The 21,670-nt window shown below is 31.6% G+C and overlaps 1 protein-coding gene across 2 annotated transcripts; it reads right to left on the minus strand.

The window, feature by feature from the left end:
* Window positions 1–6: 6 nt before the first annotated feature.
* On the minus strand, window positions 7–11,489 carry LOC134276906 (uncharacterized). Of its 2 annotated transcripts, none has more exons than XM_062759185.1 (10): window positions 11,191–11,489; window positions 10,501–10,608; window positions 8,911–8,977; window positions 8,493–8,587; window positions 6,792–6,860; window positions 6,390–6,415; window positions 4,973–5,018; window positions 4,356–4,390; window positions 1,634–1,697; window positions 7–243 (listed from the first exon to the last, which is right to left on the minus strand). In XM_062759185.1, exons 1-10 carry the CDS (start codon window positions 11,405–11,407, stop codon window positions 44–46), a joined length of 927 nt encoding a protein of 308 aa, XP_062615169.1. In that variant the 5' UTR covers window positions 11,408–11,489; the 3' UTR covers window positions 7–43. The 2 variants fall into 2 exon arrangements, with proteins under 2 accessions (XP_062615169.1, XP_062615168.1); XM_062759184.1 differs by having other exon boundaries at window positions 10,492–10,608.
* Between the last annotated feature and the right edge of the window lie 10,181 nt (window positions 11,490–21,670).

Here is a 21,670-nt window from a genome sequence, read left to right on the forward strand (position 1 = left end):
ATGAACAAATCAGCAACTTGATTACAATTGGAAACATTTTCACTTAAGTTTCTTTCAGTATTGACTTCTTTGCCTTTATGCATTTAAGCACTTGTCCATACTCAGGTCCAAATGATTGTAATTTGTCTTTATCTAATTCAAAGAATGTCTGAAGGCAGTCGATTTTATTTGTGTTCAAGATCTCTCTACAATCCTGAAGATTGTGTCTTTTCAAGAAGAAAATAAAGGTTTTCGAGTCGAAACCTAAAACAAATTCAAGCATGGTGATGAATAAAATGAAACTCCAACACGGATAACAAACCTTGTCTATACTAGTATATTGATTGTATATATTGATCTTTCATTGCAAAAGAACTTCCGTATATTGTCCATGTGCAACAAAAATATGCATCGACTAAAAAAGTCAGTGATTTCTTCTCAAAGGTCCCGTTAAATATACATGCATTCTTAATACTCATCTTCATGAGGCTTCTAAAAATTGCAATTACTTTCTTAAAAGCAACAAAAGCGCTGAAATTCCAAACAGCTAATACAGTGTTTGATTTTATGTTTCTAAAGAGAAATTATGCTTCAACTCTTATTAGTCCCCTACCGGCAGTCCGTCTGTTCTCCCCCCCCCCCCACCCCCCATCCCACTTGGGTTTTCGTACTTTTTTTCTAAACGGTTGTGGTATTAAGCTGATTTATGGTATGTGAGTGTAGCATGATGAGTTACAGATAAAGTTTGAATGTCTTCCTCTTCATCGATTTTTGACAAAATTATGGCAATTTTAATTTTGTTTTTAAAATAGGGATAACTATTCGGTTTTTTATGGCCTAAATCAAAGTCCCAAACGAGCTTGTACATGTATTCTATAGGAAAAAGGAGAAGCCGGTAGGTGACGTGTTATACATGCAAGGTGTCATGCAATACTCTCAGAATGCTTCTTTATAATTGTATTGCTCTGTAATAATTAGTAAGATATGGCAATCCCTTGAAATTTATAGTATCTTACTCAGTTTGTAATCAATTCGAGTATTCTTAACATTTTAAAACACCAAGATGAATTAATTAAACATGTTATTTTCATGTATTTTCCCCCTGGAAGTAAATAGCAGTGATTTTTGTTCACTGATACTGTGTTGTGTTTGAACATTTTTCCTGGGGGTAAATGCCACGTATCATGTATAGATAATTAAATAGATCAGTCAGGTCATTATTTATACCTTTATTTAAATGAATATAATTTTCTCAAAGTCATACAAAAATATTAATTTCTGTAAAGAGGGTCCTTAAAAAAGTAAATATCCTAAATTATTTCATTGGTACACTGTACAAAGGAAACACAATCGTATTACAAGATTTACATTAATGTAAGTGCTAAAAAAGTAAAGGGGGAAAAGTTGCAGTTTTTTCCGACTGATGTCGATTTTTGTTTTGTCAATCTCTGTACAAAATTGTATTACAAATGTAGCCCTTTAAATCCATCAATCCATAGATTAATTGATCTCGGTACAGAAAAGCATATGATCACGCAATTCATGCTCTTTCAATATGCATTTCTGTGATGAAAATAATTATATCTTATATAATCTAATACGGATTGACCTCTACAATGGGCCATATATTTATTTGATTTATATTTATATTTACCTTGTTTTATTGACACATGACTATCAGAAATAGTCAACCGCTTTGCGTTTTCGGACAGCTGTGCCTATAAATGAAAAGAAGAGGACCATGGGCCACATCACTCACCAGAGAAGCTTTGACCATGCTATTCCTAACCAGGTTCCACGTTGTAATACCTTTTGTCACCCCATCGTACCCCACGAGTCATAATTTGGACAATTTAAAATCTACACTCCCCAGGATGCTTCCAATAAGTTTCAAATTTTCTGGCCAAGTAGTTCTTGAGAAGAAGACTTTAAAAGTATTTTCCCTATATATTTCTATGGGAAACTTTGATTCCCTATTGTAGCCTCGCCGACCCCCCGGGGGTCATGATTTATGGTTTAAATTGGCCCTGCCCTACTATAGTAAACTATAGTTAACTATAGTTTACTATTGTAAATCAAAGTTCCAAATTTTCACCATAATAAACCAGAGTTCCAAAGTTTCCCCACAGTAAATATAAAAAGTTCCGAAGTTTTTACTACTGTAAAAGTGGTTATTTACGCGTGAGGGAAATTTACACTACTTACGCGGTAAGCTAAGAACCGCGTAAAATTACCCCGGGCGTATGGTTACAAAATTTCTGGAATGATGCTAGATTTTTACTTATACTGTTAGGTCAGTCGTATATTAACCGTGGTATTGAACGCACTTGCGTAGATTCCGGTAAATACATCACAAACAGTGATGAAAACATAACTGTTCATTTGTTAAACTGTGCGATGAAAAATGCATCTTCATAAAATATTTTAAAGCAACGTCACGCTAGCTTCAAATCATCGATACTCATTTTCATTTTATTTGTATATTCGTATATGTCCCCCTTAATTCCAAATAATTAGTCCAAAATTTTACATAAACGCACATTCACTACAAACATTCCTATTAAATTACTTGTCAACACTCGACACGCAGATACAGGTAAGCGGATCACACTTTGAAGTTTGAGCTTGCGTACATAATTATAATAAAGCGTTAATCAATTGTTCACAACTGTGGACATCGACGTTATTTTTACTAATCCAACACTATAATTTCTTCTTGATTTGTTTAATTTGTTTGTAATTATTTTTTTCTCTTCATTTTTAAAGTGGTACAACTCGATGTTATAAAAAAAAATGGCCGCGTAATTTTTGGGGGGTAACTCGTTTATTACACCCACGCGTAATTTTGATGGTCACAAACGCGTATATTAACAACCAGTGTCAATAACCATTTTTACAGTATAATAAATCAAAGTTCCAAAGTTTTTACTATAGTAAATTAGAGTTCCAAAGTTTTCGCCATAGTATATCAAAGTTCCAAAGTTTCCACTATCATTATAGTAAATCAAAGTTCTAAAGTTTATACCATACTTATTCAAAGTTCCAAAGTTTTACTGTAGTAAATCAAAGTTCCAAAGTTTTCACTATCATAATAGTAAATCAAAGTTCTAAAGTTTATACCATAGTTATTCAAAGTTCCAAAGTTTTACTGTAGTAAATCAAAGTTCCAAAGTGTTTACTGTTAGTAAATCAAGGTTCCAATGTTTTTTTTTTTTGTAATTACTTTAACAGCTTATAAATTTTAGATAATTTTTTTTAATTATTAAACTAGTTTTAAGTGGAATGATATTTGGTTTGCTGGGGCTGTTTTTATTTTTCAACTTAATTTAAATATGCAAAGTAATTAATTTAAATGCAAAGTTTTCACCATAGTAAATCAAAGTTCCAAACTTTTCGCCATATCAAATCAAAGTTTTTGCTATAGTAAATCAAAGTTCCAAAGTTTTCATCATAGTAAATTCAAGTTCCAAAGTTTCATCATAGAAAATCAAAGTTCCAAAGTTATGACTTTGGTACCATAGTTAACTTTAGTAAACTATAGTTAAATGTAGTTTACTATAGTATTTTTCTTAGGGTGTGGTTCTTCAGAAGAATTCGAAAATGTGAAAAGTTTACAGACGGACAGACGAACGGACGGACTACAGACAAAATGTGGCCAGGAAAGCTCACATGAGTCTTCGGCTCAGGAGAGCTAAAAAGAACAATTATTAAAATTTATAATATATGTGTATTATAAAGAAGAAGGTATGGTTTCCATACAAATTTTGCCCTGTGATTTTCTGAAAGATGAAACTGGTGTACAAGTTGAAAACTCTTGCTTTTTAAATAATTGAAATTCAATGCAGAAAAATCATACAAGTCATTTTTCTCACATGTGTTTTTAAATGCTAATTATGACGTCATAAACATGGGTATTTTCCCGTATTTTCTTAAAAACTTGCAGAAGACACCAATTTTCAATGGAATTTTCTTTCAGATAACATTGTCCACAGGCATCGCCCACAAAGATCTTGAGATATGTGATTTGTTATTAAATTTTGCACAAAATATCAAAAAATTAACGTGTGCGACGGCTGTGGACACTGTTTTCTAAAGGAAAATCACCCTTGGAATGTGCAATTTTGAGCCTTTTTTTGTTGAAAATAGAAAAATGCTTCACATAAATGATGTCATATTTGCAGAATGGTAAACCTTCATGCCATATTCTTTCCTGATTTATCAGAGTCATTTATTTAGCTAATATTGAAACCAGTTTCAAAACTTTTTGATGTCATTACATTTTTAGGGCGCAATAAAGCTAAAACAATTCCTTCTTCTTTTGTCGATAAAATAAAGGTATGAAAATGGAATTTCGTTTCCTATTTTACACTAGTCACCTGAGATACATTCCAGGTCCTTGAAGTACCGAATTCTGAAACAAAAATAAATCTTATTTGAAAAAGTTGGCTGTATTTTCTTAAATATTGCAGAAATAAGTCTGGTTATGTTTATCATAGCAGTGATATGGTACACTATATATTTTTTCATCTTGGCGAATGAGGAAGAGATAGGTAATTTTTAATATATATTTTTTTTTTACATTTAACACATGCCCAAAATAAGGAACCGAGAATTAATTTAAAACATTCAATTTTAATCGATATCATTACACGAAGTACCGATCTGTTAAACATGTATCAAAAAATACTTAAATCAGATAATTCTAACGGCAAAAACGAATAAAATCTTTTAATTATTTCAGCAATATAATTACATGTAATGAGTTCGAAAATTTATTAGTAATTTTCAGCGGTAATTCAACCAATTAAATATGCACTTTCCTGCGACTTGATACAGTTAGTACATATATTTTTATAGTGTTAAATTCCATTTATCGCATACTCTAAATGTGTTACGATTTCAGTTGTAACTTTCATTTTTACAAAATTGAATAAAAAATAAGAAAAACGTTAAGGTTTATGCCTTTTGATATTTGTAAACATGTTACATGTACCTTCAATAGAATTTTCTAAACGACTTGTGCGATTAGGATTTCCAACCTGCAATTTATAAAATAGAAAAAAAGATTATCTGTAGAGGAGACCAGTAACAGTTCTCTAGGGAGGTGATTAAAGGTTTTCTTTTATATCTAGAAGCAAAATATGTCCCACAAATACTGGAGATACGATACTTCTTCTTAATATTCCTATATAGACAGAGATACCTTTTCAAGAGATAATTTTATCAAAGCAGTTGTGTAATTTGTTATCTACCTCACAGATATATTTATTTTCATTTCATTGTTTGAATGGTACATTGTAACAAGCTAGCCTAAGTTCATGGTAAATATAATATTTTTCCACGTGCATAGGATAGAACAAGAAGCAAAAGGCCCATAGGCCTTATAGGTCACCTGGGCACCATGTAGCAACTTTCAAACAATTGAATTTGGTTCGTGTTTTAAACGAGAGACCACGAAATTCACAATTCTGAAAGAGACACAACTGCTAATCATAACTTACTCTTGTTACAGTGGTACATGTATATAGATCAGAGTAACATAGAAAATGCATTTCCACCTTGTCTTTATAATCAATCTATCGCATGAAATTTTATCATAAATGATTGATTCATAACAAAGAGCTGATTTCAAAGCATTGAATCTATTTTAAGACATTGACATGATGCACAGAAGCAAAGAAAAAGATTTTCAAGGAGTTTAGAATTCATACATTTTAACTATATAATGAGCAGAAATGAAGATTTTTATAGAATTTATGCATTTTCATTATATAGTCGATAGAGCCGTGACTTAACACCAGAACCAGGGCCGTGCATATGAAATTCACAAATTATTAAGAGGTATTCCTGCACATTACAACTATGGCCCTAGTTATATTGTTTAATACCCATTAGTAGAGAAGAAGATATTCAAAGAATTGATGTTTTACTATATAATCAATAGAGCCACACAATTAACAATTTTGGAAGAGACACCCTTCCTCATCAGAACTATGTACACGGTTAGTTTGTTTAATACCCAGGAGCAGAAAACAAGATTCTTAAATGAATGATGCATTTTCACAATACAATAAAAAAAAATAAATAGTAGCCTCAAATTCTTAGTATTTATATTTCAATTTAAACATCAACATACATTTGAACAGTTTGAAACTTTGTTAGGTCATAATGTTTGTGGGCGATTGGGTGTAGATGTGATAGAATGTGAGCATTAACAAGCTCATCTATCAGAAAAGATTTGCCAGAAAAACATAATTAGATTTTAAAGAAAAATAACCAGAATAAAACAAAAAATAAGGTAATTTTCTGATGAAGTTAGAAAAAATATGATCCTTCATTTTTATTACAAAAAATTAATTTAAAAAAATGTGTTTAGATATTGATCTTTATTTTTTCTAAACCCTAATTACCGTTTTCTTTCTTTGTTTTCTTGATTCTGTAAAAAATTAGAAATACTATGAAATTATTTGCAAAAAAGCAGCCAATCCCTAAAATATCAGATTTATACCAGAATGAAATTGAGTACAGATGCACTTTAAGTGTGTTAAACACAAACATACCAACATACCTAACCTGACCCCCCCCCCCTCCCCCTAGAATCCACCCTATACACATTTTTTGTTGAAGTTACTAGTTTAGAAATAGATAAATAAAAGTAGCCAAAGAATCAAAATTCGTATTTTTTTTAACAAACTGTCGTGACTGGTAAGTTGCTTCTCTTTACTATGTAAATCTGTTACGAACATAGCTCACTATCAATATTTTTAAATTGAATGCAGTGCGTTTGTTTGAAATTTCAAAATAATGCTTACCGTAATCTACAGTGATTTTATCGATTGCATCATTGGTCAATTCCTCTCCAGTCAAATCTTTCATATCGGCTGAAATAAAAATTGAGAACCTATAGTGAATATAGTTAAAAAATACAGATTTTTTATATTATAAGTATGTTTTCTTTTAATATTCACTGCTGCTTCTCTATACCTCTTTTTCTGAAGTTAGTTAGGTTTCGTCTGATTTCCGTTCTTGAGTGCCTTGTTACAACGCACTTTGAAAAAAAATCAAACTGCGTCAAATTTGGGACCAAATCAACGCACTTTGAACAAAAAAAATTCTTTTCAAAATGCGTTGATATTGACCATATTAACGCACTTTGAAAAAAAGTGTGTATGACTTGGTCAATATTCGTGAAAATCTTATGTATGACACAATGTAAATAATTTAACCTGTTGGGTAACGTTTTGGTGATTTCGTCACTTCAGGATATGAAAGTGAGCGATAATGATTTTTCAACAATTTGAAAATTCTTTCTGCCTTAAATGTTTTATTGTACTTAATTTTTTCCAGTTTGCATGCATTGAATGTAAACTCAAATTTATTTAAAGTTTTCAATGCCACAACAGTTATTTATACGGTATGGCATAAGCATCAGTACCGGGGGAATTGGGGCTTACCTTTTTGGGGAGTAGGGGGGTTTAAACTTTCAATGTCTTACCTAAGTAAAAAAAGAGTTGGTCTGAAAGACTTTCTATATATACTCATTTTCTCAATGTTGTTCTCGATGAGGGTTAATCAATGCATGTATATTAAAAAGTTTTTCGAAAGATATATTTGTCATTATTACAATTTATTCTCTTAAATACTACAATCAAAGTCTCGAAATTTTGTTTTATATAGATTTTGTTTTCAAAGTGCGTTTAAAGTCAACATGGTAAAAATGTTTATGTACACTCTTAACGCACTTGAAAAAAAAATTTAAAGAGAGTTGCTTGTGTCCTAATTTTAACACACTTAGAATTATTTTTTTCAAAGTGCATAATTTTTTTTTTTCAAAGTGCGTTGCCACAGTGCCTATATTAATATAAAAACACATGGTATAAACAAAACATCCCTGAACAATAAGGCTCCATGGACTGGGTTATAATGTCAGCACTGTTTCCCCAAAGAAGATACGTGCATAGCAACAGAAACAAACTTGAGGAGATTTAAAGGTCTTTTTTTACCCTTTCAGTCAGCTACATTATTCTTATCCCTACCCTAACTCGGAAGATATGATTTGATCAAACTCAAATCAAACTTGTACGAGGAGGCAATCCCATAATTGTTATCTTTATGCTCTGGTTTGTGGAGAAACTAATATTCAAATGTTCGGCCAAAATTTGCTTTTCTCAATCATTACTCCTTAACTACCTTTAATAAGTTTAAGGTTCTTCAACTGAACAAAATCCTAACTCTCTTTACCTAATGATTCTTTGTTACGAAGTCAATAGATCAAAACGCGGAATTTAGACAAAAAGACAGCAGACAGCAGACAAAAGCAGACACTTTCTTTAAACTAAAAATGTATTTTAAAAAAATAAGTTTACCGAAAAATGTCTATTGCCATCAACCTTTATTGAATTGAGAATAAATACTTTAAAAATCATTTCTGAAAATTGTACAACCCTTTTAAACATAACTGAATAGACCATTATCATATACCATTGCAAAAATTATTTTTTTATATGACTTACCCTTGTCCTTCCTCTCTTTTCTACAAAGAAAAATCGACACCATTGCAAGTAGAAAAAATAGCACTCCAGATAATACTAGGAAGGAAATAGTTTTCCTGAAAAAGAATAACTTTAAAATAAAAGTTTATTTGTTATCTCTATAATTATATGATATCTAATATACAATTAATTTAATGCTGATTATAAACCTCGAACATGCAAACTTATCTACTCAACAGACATTTGTCTTACTTCATATAAGAAAAAAATAACAATAACGCCTTAAATGAGGTAAATTCATGTTTATATAATCACACAGAATTTTGCATTTAAGCCATATAGAATCTATATAATAAAAGATACAATTTAGATAAAAAATTCTCACTTTCATATTCATATCAAAATTGTTTGTTCTATTACATGTATAAATTACACTCACGTATTCCAATCTCTATTAAGACATGCCTTAGATTTTCTCCCGGTTACCAAACTGCCACAGACAGCATCTATGCAAGAAAAAGAGTGACAACATATCAGGTATTGAATAAGATTCTCATTTTGACTAGACTTTGAATCTATTTTAAATTTAAATGTATAAAAAAAATATAATGAACTACTTTAAAGCAACTTGAATAACTTCCACATGAAGAGCCTTTGGTTGATAAGGAGGAGGCAAGTAGAATACTGTATGCAGGTAAATTTTGTCCCGGTTTTATTTTCGCCCCTTTCTAGTTTGGGTTAATGTAAAACGGGACAAATTCTAAAAATAAAGTTTATAATTTCTTGCATAAAAGTGTAACTGGGCGAAATTAAAACTGGACGAAAACTGTTTGCAAAACTGAAAGAGCGAAAATAAAGCGGGACAAAAATAACCCTATATATAATCAATTAATTTTGTCTAAATAAGATTTGTTGATGAGCCTTGACGGACCTCCGAAAATTTGTTCGACCCACAGGGGATCTCATTCTAAGGAATGGTCTCAGATTCACACAGTTGGTTTATACACCGCGATCTGGGGGGGTTTAGTTCAAAATCTACAACTCTATCCACTTTTCATGTCACGGAAAAAAATGTCTTCAGTTTTTCTTAGTATTATTCAGATTTATTTCGATAATTCCCGGCGAATTTATGGTCCATTCTTGAAAATCTTTTCAATTACAACGCTGAAGAAGAATTTTTTTTCTAATACCAGTATTTCCCCAATTTATGAAAACTACTGTAAGTCCACGTTGAATCAAACTGATTTTTTGGTTTTATTTTGTGAAAACTACAAAAGAGAAAATCTTTAATTTTATAACATACCCCAAAACCTTGAAAGCAGCAGCTAAATTTAGGTATCGGAAAGAAAGTGGAGGCTTATTTTCAATGCTGTCTAATTTTAAAAATGCGGCTTATTCTCCTTTTAAAAAACTGACAGTGATTCTGATGAGGACATATATATTCCCCCTTTTTATGAGCTTTAATTTATCATAGCTCACTATTAGGACGCCAATCTATGGTGTGTGCGGGTTTGACAGGTCGACAGGGTATGCTCACTCCTCCATGGCACCTTATCCCAACTCTGATGTTTTGGGGGTCCATGTTTGCTCTGCTCTTATTTTGTATTATGTTATGGACTTTGAGACTGAATACTGTTCGTTATCTCCATATCCTTCATCTATCAGCTGTAAAATCGTTTTGACTATTACTTAAGATTTTTTAAAATAAATAAATGGATACATGATTTCTTGATTTTGTTGAATGTTATTTCATGTATTTGATTACATGAAAAAGTTGCTCTAAAACAATTTATGCTTCCATTTTAAAATCATGCGCGAAGTATTCATCAATGGCAACCTCGGTTGACCCCCTGAGGAAGAAGTTCAATAACAGGATGCCCATAATTCAACTACGATCTGAATACCTTGCGCAGTTAATATTTTTTCTCTATTTTAAGTATAGAATAGTACCAAAAGTCTAAATTGCTCTTTGATAGGGTGTTAGTTTCTTTTTCATTTCATTTCATTATGATTTTAATACTTCTTGTACATGACAGAATATCTTCACTTCTGAATCGCTTTGGGCATCCCTTATCTGCACAGTTTATGTCAAGCTCTTGTATTACTTTTCCATATTGATTAAACTCCAGACAGCGCCCTAAAATAAGAAGTCATAGATATTTTATTAATACAATTTAGGAAGCAATCACTTGTATACTTACAGTGAATACGTTGTTTATTACATTAAAATATATCAGTTACTAATACGTTGTCCATGTGTTGCAGTGGTTACAGCGTTTACTCTGGATTTGCGGAGTGAGGAGTTGATCCTTACGTCGCGGGTTCGAATACCACTTCGAGACGTTGAGACCGTGCAATTGCATAAGACTGTATAAACTGAGGTCCCCTGTCGCAGTTAAATCCATCATTGCCCAATGACCCTAAGTGCCGAGTATAGTATGTGTTTGCTGCACTTCATTAGCAAGTGAAATTCTCGGGAGGAACGTTAAATAACAAACAAATCAAAATATTATGACTTATACGAAGATTTGGTGTTAATTGGCCCTATAATCATATCATCAAACTCACTGATTTAATTAACAAATCGTTAGGTTCTTTAATTACCATTTACAGATTTGTATATATCAGTTTGTTATCTTCACCTTCCATGAATGTCGATTAAAAAGCATTAGGATACTCTCTCTCTCTCTCTCACACACACACATGCTAAACAACTTACCTTGGGAATAGATTGAAGGAGCACATACCTCGTAGGTCTCATTTGCCCAAAAATTAATAACACAATGATATGAGAAATTTCCGGGGGGAGAACAGTTTTGAACTTCAGCAAGGCTTTCACAGTCTTTTCTTAGTTTTGCCTCTTTTACTTCCTTTTCTGTTCTTGGACAATTAGAGACCTTTTGCAGAGTTGAAAGTGAAACATTACAAGCGGCCATTTGTACACCGTCGATCTCTTAAAAAGAAATTGATATTGAACAAGAACTAGGTTGATATGAAATTCGAATAATAACTTCATAAAAATATACAAATACATTAGATTGATTTTAGTGTTACCCTTGTAAGAAGTAAACACTTCGCAGCACTTTTGATATGCAAACACTGTATGTATATTCAACATACATTTTGCTGCATAATAAAAAAAATGTATTGTAAGAGGCATGCTTAAAGATAAAAGAAGAATACATTTAATGATGAATTTGTCGCTAACATCATTTTATTTTCTTTTTTTACATTCAGTTAAAATTTGCAAATTTTTTCTAGTACGAAATCTATGTAATCTTTCAAAAAAGAAATACAAAGGCTATTTCAATTTTAAACGAAGTCGGCAGCAGTACTTGATAATTTTAGCATTAGAGTGTATAAAAAAGTTGACTCAAAAGTGAATTGGAACACAAATGACTGAAAGCTTTTTAAGTCTGCTCCAAATCCCTATTGACTGGCGTTAGAAATCCCATACTTTGCATATAGATTCAAACGTCGAATGGTGTTACACATACACTACCATTCATAAGTATGTATTCACTGTCTTATTATGATAACTTTCCAAGAATGACTCTATTACATGTGTGTACTCTATTTAATGAAGAGAGAACTTCTATTATGGTTCAAGAAATCTCATCGGAAAGTTTACTTTCCTTTTAAAAAAAATCAATAACAACCCTAATACCTTCTTTTTTTTCATCCTAACTACAGTATTTTCTTCCATGATCATTGATTTTATAGCTTATTAATTATCTCATTTGAGTCGCCTGGATTTAAATATATTGCAAATTAATTCTAAATAAGAAATTACTAGACTAAGTAAAAGGTGATTAATCAGCAACGGTTTTAAAGCATACTATTTGATAGGGAGGAATGAGCACCCACTGAACTGGTTACTCCAAAATGATGCTCTTCACGACGATAGTATCATTTTTGACACGCTAAATGTATATGTACAACAAATCAGAGTGTCAGAGATAGATATAAGCCTTTTTCTTTTCATAGAGTCATCCGCGTGGCGCAATGGTTAAAGCGTCTGGGTCCTAGTCGCAAAGTAAAGATTCCTCACTGGTCAATGACCCTGAGTGCTGAGTATAGCATAAAATTTGTATCTCTCCACCGGAAAATGGTGGCGTCTCATATGAGTGAAAATTTATCGATCAATCAATCTTTTCCCAGATACAAAAGTTGTCAGAAGACAAAATGTTTACACGCAGATGCTCCACGATCAGTGCGGTCTAAATCAGAAAGGACAGAGTACTTGTATGACATTCACTGAAGATAGGAGACGGTTACACGGCTAAGAGTATGGTAGATTCAGCACGAAGTTCAGGCCTCAAACAGCACTGTTAATAGACAAATTAAAGAGGCTGGTCTGGTGCCCATTGCGATTTAAAAAAAAATCTTTCCCTTACGTACAGCTGGCAATCGCAGGTAAGGGCTACAATTCACATTAGCTCATTTAGCTCATTTGGACTTGGATTGGACTAATCATGATAAATAAAGATTCAGTTTATTTCAAAATGATAATCCTTTCACCGTAAGAAGAAGGACACACAAAAACATGGTATTGTACTTATTGTTAAATTTTGTGGTGAAGTTGTGACTGTTTTGGTTGGAGTACTGTCTTTTCAAGACCCGTCAAAAGAAATCTCAATAAGGATGGATATTAAGACCTACTAACTCTAGAATTTCTTCAGTACATCTACTGTGATAATTTTAACTTTAAAGATGGTTGAAAGACTACAGTCTGAAGAACCTAGACAAAGATTTGGTAAATGAATGGAGTCGTTTTCAACATCTAATTTGTGACATGCTGAACCGAATACGAATAGTTAATCGGAAGAGATTATACAAAATTTTGCTATCCTTGATAGATTTGTAGATAACGATATCTGTGCATATGCAAAGAAATAAACTTATATCCTTGTATTTCATTGTTTTTTTTTTGTTACATCTTGTAGTGTTCGAATACTTCAAATTTATTTAAAATAGCATATAGGATAGGATAAGATAGCACAACTAGGTGCATACTAGCTGCAATAATGTAGCCTTCTACCTTTTTTTGGAGAGGGCTACAACTCCTCAGGATTCCCGTAATGGTGCAAGGCGGGAGCGATTCATTCCCGCACGAATTTCAGCTAAAATTGTCAGTAAACCGCTATTTAATTAACATGCCTTACCTGGACTTCCAAAATGCAGTTATCCAAGACATAAATCGATCCAAAAAATATACGGAACAATCCATATATCACTTATTTTTCGTGTATATCAACATCACAACTTAAATTTATCCACCGTGTTTACAAACCTTGACAGATTTTATTTTGGATCAGCCAATGAGATTAAGGATCTATAGGGATCGGATTTCTTTGAATTACCTTATTTTAAGCATAAATATTACTGTTTACGTAGACATAACACATGGAATGGTTTTTTTACATGTATCAATGTTTACTGATATTATTCATCACATTTATTTATATAAACCGACAACTGCTTTATTGAGTTATTCTAAATTTTAAGCGCAAGCCTCAGTACGTCACATGAAAACTGTCATGGCTGCTAAATAGAAGCGACAGGCAAACATTCAGATTTATTCTACAAGGTTTTCGCGTTAAACGGGCTTTATTGTCGACAGTGAATAAAATCTTGTCTTATTAGAAGTAAGTTGAATGAAAAAAAACATTTATTCTGCCTGCAGTCGCCCGTATTAAAAAATATTTTTGCACCATTACGGATATGCTATGGAATTGTAGCAATCTCCAGAAATCAGCAGATAGAAAAATCGGAGAGGGCTACATTATTTCAGCTAGGTGCACACATTCAGTGGATATAAATGTCAGAACATAGATTGATTCCCAAGGACGTAAAAATCAATAAAGAGGCTATGATCATCAGTAAAGTTAAAGCAAAACAGAGTCCTATATAAGAAACTTGAAACAAAATATTTTTGATGTTTACTCAATTTTATGAGCTGGAAATGACATTTGTGTCGAATAACTTTTATAATATAGTATTTCAAAACAAACATGTAGCGATATATCCTAAAAAAATTTCGTCTCATGAAAATGAATTATTAAGAAAAGTAATATGATTTCCACAGTTTTTTTTCGTAAATTTTCAAAACAATTCTTAAGTTAAATACGCTTTCATGGTCTAAAATACTGAGATTAAGATTTTGCAACATTGTTGCATCATTGTTACCAAAGAAAACAAAATTTAATATCATTTTTTAGGCCGAATTTGAATTTACGATTGCTTTTAAAGGCTTAAGAGCTATTCTCCGTTGCCGAGTAGATGGGTGATGAAGGAACTAATTCTTATAATCATGGAAACCACTCTGTTTATTTATTTAATATCTCTTCTTACCTCTTATTGTGGATACAAGCATAATATCTTTTTAAATTATATAGTAGGTTGGTAAAATATGCACTGGCATTTTACAGGCTTATTTACCTCTCTGATTTTCTTAGGTTAATTAAAACATGTACATGTATACAGTTAGAACTGATATGATTTGTAAGTGTCATTTTATCAAAAGATTCACTCTTTTTAAAGTACGTTCATTATAAAATAATAATAAAGTAAAAAAAAAAATAAAAATAATAAAAAAAATATAAAAGATTAAAAAAAGATCAGGTATAGTTTTATGTCATGAATTGAAAATATAGGCCTCGGCCTTTCATTCATTATTTTCTAAGACAGTGACCTCTTAATCCGATGATACGTATAATGAAAAGGAATCTTGATAAATATTTTCAAATACAGAAAACCAAACAAACTTTATAAAATTGTAGCCAAGCTCAGCTTTATAAATTTAAAATAATACGATTATCAATTCTCTTTATAGACGTTCTTTGGATTTGAAATATGTGTTTTAAAAACATTTTTACTTTATCTTTGATTTAAGAAAGATTACAAACCTTGAGAACTTTTGAGAGAACAGAAAATCCTGTCAGCACTCAAAAATGATTCCGCTTCGGAATTGTAGGGATAAAAAATATAGCTGCAGTAATTTCTTTCAAAGGCAAAAATGTCAATAAAAGATTTTAACAGACAGTCAGACAGAAACCTATTAGTAAATGGATTTCCTGCGCAGAAATGTAAATATGGATTATGAATATAAAGCCATATCGATATTAGATCTGTGGTCTAAAGGATAACTTTATAATCCTCATAAATTGGTATGGTGTACTTTTCAAGGTTGATTGGGATGCACTTTCAATATCCAAACTGCATTTTTACCGTTTCGTTACACATATATAAAAAGATACATTGTAAGACGTTTATATTCGAAGGAACTGATACCAATACTTTACCAAACATGTAGATTCTTTAAGATTACCAGTTAACCGCTTTTACTAAGAAATTACCATCTCTAGGGAATTAACTTTCATAGAATAAAAAAAGGGAGATTACGAACAGTATTCAAGAACAAAAGTCCATAAAACAATACAAAATAAGAGCAGAGCAAACATGGACCTCCAAATTAAACATCAGAGATGGGAGGAGTGAGCATCCCCTGCTGACCGGTCACACCCGCCGTGTGCTCCTTGTTATGATCGGGATATAACGTCAAAATCCGTCGTCTAATCATTGTATAAACAATACGTATAAAAAAGAAACAGAATATATAGGAAAAGCTAGTACAAAAATATCCCAACATAGCTTGAAAACAAAATCTATTTATTTGGTGTTCGCAAGAAACCTTTGTCTACGTAGCTATATAAAATAGGTGAAAAAATGTAAGACGTCTGGTTTTAAAAAATAATTGTAATAAACTTATCTCATTAATGTTTTGTACCTTTCTACCTAATTGTGTACAATATTATCAATATTTGTGTCCTAGATTAGTGGTTAGTGGATATTGTTAAAACTATCTACAAAAAAGGATGATCCTATTTTTCCAGAAAATTATCTACTTATAAATCTTTTGAGTTGCTTATGATCAACTTTTCATATTTATATTATTCAAGTGATAAGAGATGTTTCCAGCTGAATTTAAACCTATTTTAGGAAATAATGCAGGATTTAGGAAAATATATTCCACTTTAGAAACTCCTACCTTTTCTTTTCTGTTCATTAAAAAGTACCATGATGTTGATAAAAATATTATTGTTATATAAAACCTACCACTTCAATGGAGGATGAATTATGTATTCTAAACCTCTTAAACTTTTAATAAGCTGATAATTTTGCCCATTTAGAATAAACTCCTGGCTTGAGCATATAGCTGCTTATAATGCTTTGTATGAATCTGAATGTTATTGTACAAGTAGGAATTGCAAGTTGATAGTGACAAGTCCAAAATACTTTTTTTTTTTCAAAAAGGTCTTTCATGTTCACAACTTTTGCAAACAAATTACTCGCTAAAGAATTGTGAAATGCTTTTTCTGAAGCTTGTTCTTGTTGTTTAAACTTCTGAAGAAAACGGATAAACTTAAGCCGTGTGAATAATAAGTTCGTCATTTATTGTCAACATAATCTTAATATAACATACTAATGATAACTACAAAATTTAATTGACACTAATATTAACAATGTTTTTTTTTGTTTTTTTTTAAAGCAAAAAAAAAAAAAAACATTTTAATTTAATGACAAGAACCTTCAAAACAGTTCTTGGTATCATTTTAAAACATTGGCTCATTTTTAAAAAAACAAGGAAACATCTTCATGTATATTTGACTAATCGCAAAAAAGCAATATATGGTGTATTCATTAAAATAAGAATATTCAACCTCCCTGAAGCATGTCAGTTCGATAAAATGGTTGTACCAAATTTCAAATATACTACGTATAAACTCAGTCTTGAAATAGTTAAAATAAGCATATGACTTGTGTATTTTATAGACATTCATTTAGTTTCAAACAAATAGTACCCCTATCGTCAACTACATGTAAAAACACTGGTACATGTACATTGTCAAGCGACTTCAGGCATGTTAATTCTTATAATTCCAATTCAATATACAATTAATTTGCTATAAATCAAAACAAAATATAAGCATTAACATAACATCAACGAAAACGATATGAAACATGAAACTCTTCAACAATTTCAACATTTCGAAAATCTCACACTATTGAAAAAAGTTCGTTTAGAAAATGGAATCAGCATGTAGCGTGTGTGCACAAAATGATAAATCACGATTATCCTATAAATCAAATATCTAATCTCTCTTTCAGTTTAATTCTCAAGCAAAAACATTGATCAATACATTTTTCAACTATTGGAATGTTAAAAATATTTGTTTAAATGTCGTCTCGCATTGGGACTATTTTGTTAATCGGAAACGTTTTCTTTGACGCTGTTTGGTTTTTGTTTACTGTTCTATTTATGGTAAGGCAGTCTATCATGATACCTACAGCCAGGACTTTGCTATCAGTAAAGCCCTACTAATCAAAATGGATATTACTTGAAAAGTGTTCTTTTTTTATAAACATAACGCTTCCCATTATCTGATCCCTTCTAGGCTTTCCCTTGGTCAATATTGAACAACAAACCACATTCAGCATCAGATGTGCATAAATGTTTCATAGTCTGAATTTGAAAAACTTATACATTAAAGGCTGCCTGCCACAATTTTCGATTTGCGATCCTCTATTGTTGAAAAATTTGAAAAAAATGTCCTGCTCACAGTTTATAACCTCAGTGTTTTTCTTTCCAAGTTTCGCTATGTGTAAGATGTTTTAAATGTTTTAATATAATCTTACGATAAATTTGCCCACTCAGATAATCCTACGATAAATAATATCATATAGCTAGTAGTGTATCAGCCCTGATACAGGCGTTTTGGACTAGGTAAAACAGCTCCTCGGAACTATTGCTGTCTCGCCCTCAGGGCTGAGATATCTCTGTCTCGGCCCGTTGTCAAGGGGTTGTCTTGCCCTCAAATTTCAAACCATTATTTCTATTTAGTGTGTGTATATTAAGAATAAAATTTATATTTGAGTATCAAATGAAGATATTCTTTATTTATAAATTTGACTAAAATCTTTAAAATTTATTGATTAATACTAGATATTTGAGAAAATTGTTTTTGAAAAGTGCGCCAAATGATAGCCTTTGTGACGTAAGCGAGGTAACTCTTGTTTACTTCTAAGGCAGCAACAAATCGTGTTTTGAAAAGAAACGGACGTTTATTTGCTTTGACAGAAAGACAATACCAAGTTTTTATTTATTGTGTTTTTTAATGCATTATATATCATAAACAAAACAAACAGTTAGTATAAATCTTGAACTTGCGTCTTGTGTAATGATTCGTTGAAAAAGTTGTAATCCCAGATGGATCCAAAGTGAAAGTAGAATCTTTTAAAGTTTAGGACTTTTAAATCTTTGTTATCTAATGTGCTTCGAAATGAAAAGTTTCAAAACACGAAGACTTTTCTTTTTAATGACCTTACCTGACAAATCTTTCTCTATTTGATTATTCACCGTCAAGCAACATCTTCAGGAACATCGAAATAAAGAAAGATAAAGATATAATGTTTATTATATATCGAAAAATTTAACCAGAATTTTTATAAATTATTTATTTACACTATAATTTTGAGAAAATTGTTTTTAAAAAGTGCGCCAAGTGATAGTACTTGTGATGTAAGAAAGGTAACTCTTGCTTACTTCTAGGACAGCAACAAACTATATTTTGAGACAATAAATGGACGTTTATTTGCTGTAAAAGTAAGACAATACCAAGTTTTCATGTATTAATTGCCATTTTTAATTTAGTATGTATCGTAAACAAACGAAAGAGGTACTATAAATCTCAGATTTACAAATTGTAACGATTCGTTGAATAAGTTGTAACCCCGGTTCGATCCAAAGTGAAAGTAGAATATTTTTAACCTTGGGACCTTTGTTTTTTTTAATGTGCTAAATGAAATGTTTCTAAACAACAGGACTATTCTTTTTAATGACCAGTCCAGGCAAATCTTTCTCTATTTGATTATTCACCGTTGAGCAACATCTTTAGGAACATCGAAATAAAGAAAGATAACTCTAACTTTCTTACGACAAAATTGAAAAAAAAAACTTTCTGATCGAAAAAATTGTTTTATTCTTTGTTTTTTGTTTTAGATATATGATGTAAACAACATCACACCACTGTTTTGATCCCGTCCCTGGTATCAACCCTCGGATGGTATCGGCTCGCGCCCTTCGGGCTTGGGCCGATACCAACCGCTCGGGCTGATACCAGGGCCGAGATCAAAACAACAGTGTGATATTATACAATTAATTACCCCTTGTGAGGTCAACATGGTGAAATAAAGACCCGAAACCTGGCCCACGAGATGACCTGACCTGACCGAGGCCGCGTAGCGGCCGAGGTCAGGGCAGGTCATCGAGTGGGCCAGGTCGAGGGTCCTTATTTCACCATGTTGATCTCACAAGGGGTAATTAATTGTTTTATTATACCGATATATATTGAAAAGTATGAATTTCTAACCGTTATCAATTCTTTCTTTGATCGGGATCGGGATTTGCTACAGACCGGATAGCGAAGTTATTTACATTGACGTCTGCAAGTCGTGTAAGTTTTTGCATCATAATTTACTGATTAAAACAATATTTAGTTGATAGTTACATACATTGTTATAGCTAACGATTACTTTTCCTTTACCAGTCAAAATCTAACACAGAATTCAACTCTTTAAAGAGCCGCATCTACATTCTATTGAACTGAATTGTAACGATATACGGAAACGATATATTCATAATATTGTAACGAAAAAATATTGCACAATTTTAAAAACATGTTTTTTTTCGAATAATTATTATTTTATGCATTAACTTAATTCAAAAACGAATTTTTGATTAAGCGGTCATTTTTAGCGGTCATTAAAAATAATGACCGGGTCATTATATCCCACGTGCAATGATTCATAGGTCAGTATTGCTGTAAACAGTACCATTTGGAGTCATTGTTGTGTTTTTCTTACCAGCCAATCAAATTCGAGTATTGTCAGTAGAGGTATAATAATCTATATTTTCCACTCAGATACTCTAGCTTGTGGGGCCGTTGAAATTATTGTTCACAATGTTGTTACGGGTTTTGTGACGTCACAATTCCTTTGCACGTTGCACGCACAGTGAACTTCCGGTGAATACGACCTTAATCCGGTGAATATATACTGTTATGAACGCTTGCGTTTTGCTCTTTGCCTGTTTACTGTTTTACACTATATGAAGTTTCTATAGTTGTTCACAACTTGAAAGTTGTTTTGGGATCTAAGATAAAGTTAAGAAAAACAGAACGTTGATTTAATTTATCGAGGCAAAAAATGAACTTCTATTCATACGAACTAATGTCAGTATCTTGTAACACATTTCTATCGTTTACATGACAACAAATATGTATTTCAATGTACATACTAAACTTTTAATTGTTACATCTCGATGTTTATTTCCTATTTATCTGTCTCTTCCTGTTATTACCAAATACATTTCCTGAAAAATACTTCCAACAGATAAAAGAAAATTTATAGTTGTAAAATATATTGGTTATCTTTTATAAATAATTCACTTTAAATTTACCAGTTATGTCATCTGGAAAAGAATGCTACGGGTAAGTTAAAAAAATAAGTTCATATTCTATTTTTCATTTAACATCAAAGAAAGAATGCTATTGGATTTTGGTAAAACAAATTTCTACAAGACTTACCTCTCCAGTTTTCCCTATATTTTATATCTTAAACTTAGGAAAAATTTGTAAAAATATTTATTGTTTTTTTTTTTACATTGATTTAAACAAGATAGCATTGGGTCACCTAGCTAACCTAAGTACATTAGCTAGGAAACAGAATAAATCAGTTCAGTATTTACACCCTGGGTTATTTTTAATTTTTATTCTACTTGAGAATGCCTCCGTATCAATATAGCAAATAACTTTGCTGTTCGTGAGAAGAAGATTTTTAAAAATTTTCTTTTTTTTTTACTTTGCAGAAATGTGACCCCTCATTTCGGCCCCTCCCTACCCAAAATCCCTCCCATAGCTAGTATTAGCTACATGTGTGACCCAAAGGGAGTCATGATTTAAAGTAAAAAAAAATTGAACCTACACCACCTTCTATGCTTCTTTGTGGATATAAAAAATATGTATTTAATGTTCTTGAGTATAAAATGTTTTTTAAAAATCTGTAAATTTAACTATAAAACTTTGATTGGCTACAATGACTCCATCCTAATTTGAATGTACATTATGTCAAGAAGGTTT

This window comes from Saccostrea cucullata, unplaced genomic scaffold (assembly GCF_032062105.1).
Source record: "Saccostrea cucullata isolate Sc308-1 unplaced genomic scaffold, CSIRO_AGI_Scuc_v1 ctg1186, whole genome shotgun sequence".
NCBI lineage: Eukaryota > Metazoa > Mollusca > Bivalvia > Ostreida > Ostreidae > Saccostrea > Saccostrea cuccullata.

Excerpts from the sequence above, each read along its gene's own strand:
- LOC134276906 (XM_062759184.1), bottom strand. The coding sequence starts at position 11,407 with ATGGCCGCTTGTAATGTTTCACTTTCAACTCTGCAAAAGGTCTCTAAT. Across the intron at positions 6,416-6,791 it reads TAAAATCACTGTAGATTACG|AATCAAGAAAACAAAGAAAG; the intron begins GTAAGCATTATT and ends AATTTTTTACAG. Across the intron at positions 4,391-4,972 it reads TTTAGAAAATTCTATTGAAG|AATTCGGTACTTCAAGGACC; the intron begins GTACATGTAACA and ends TTTTTGTTTCAG.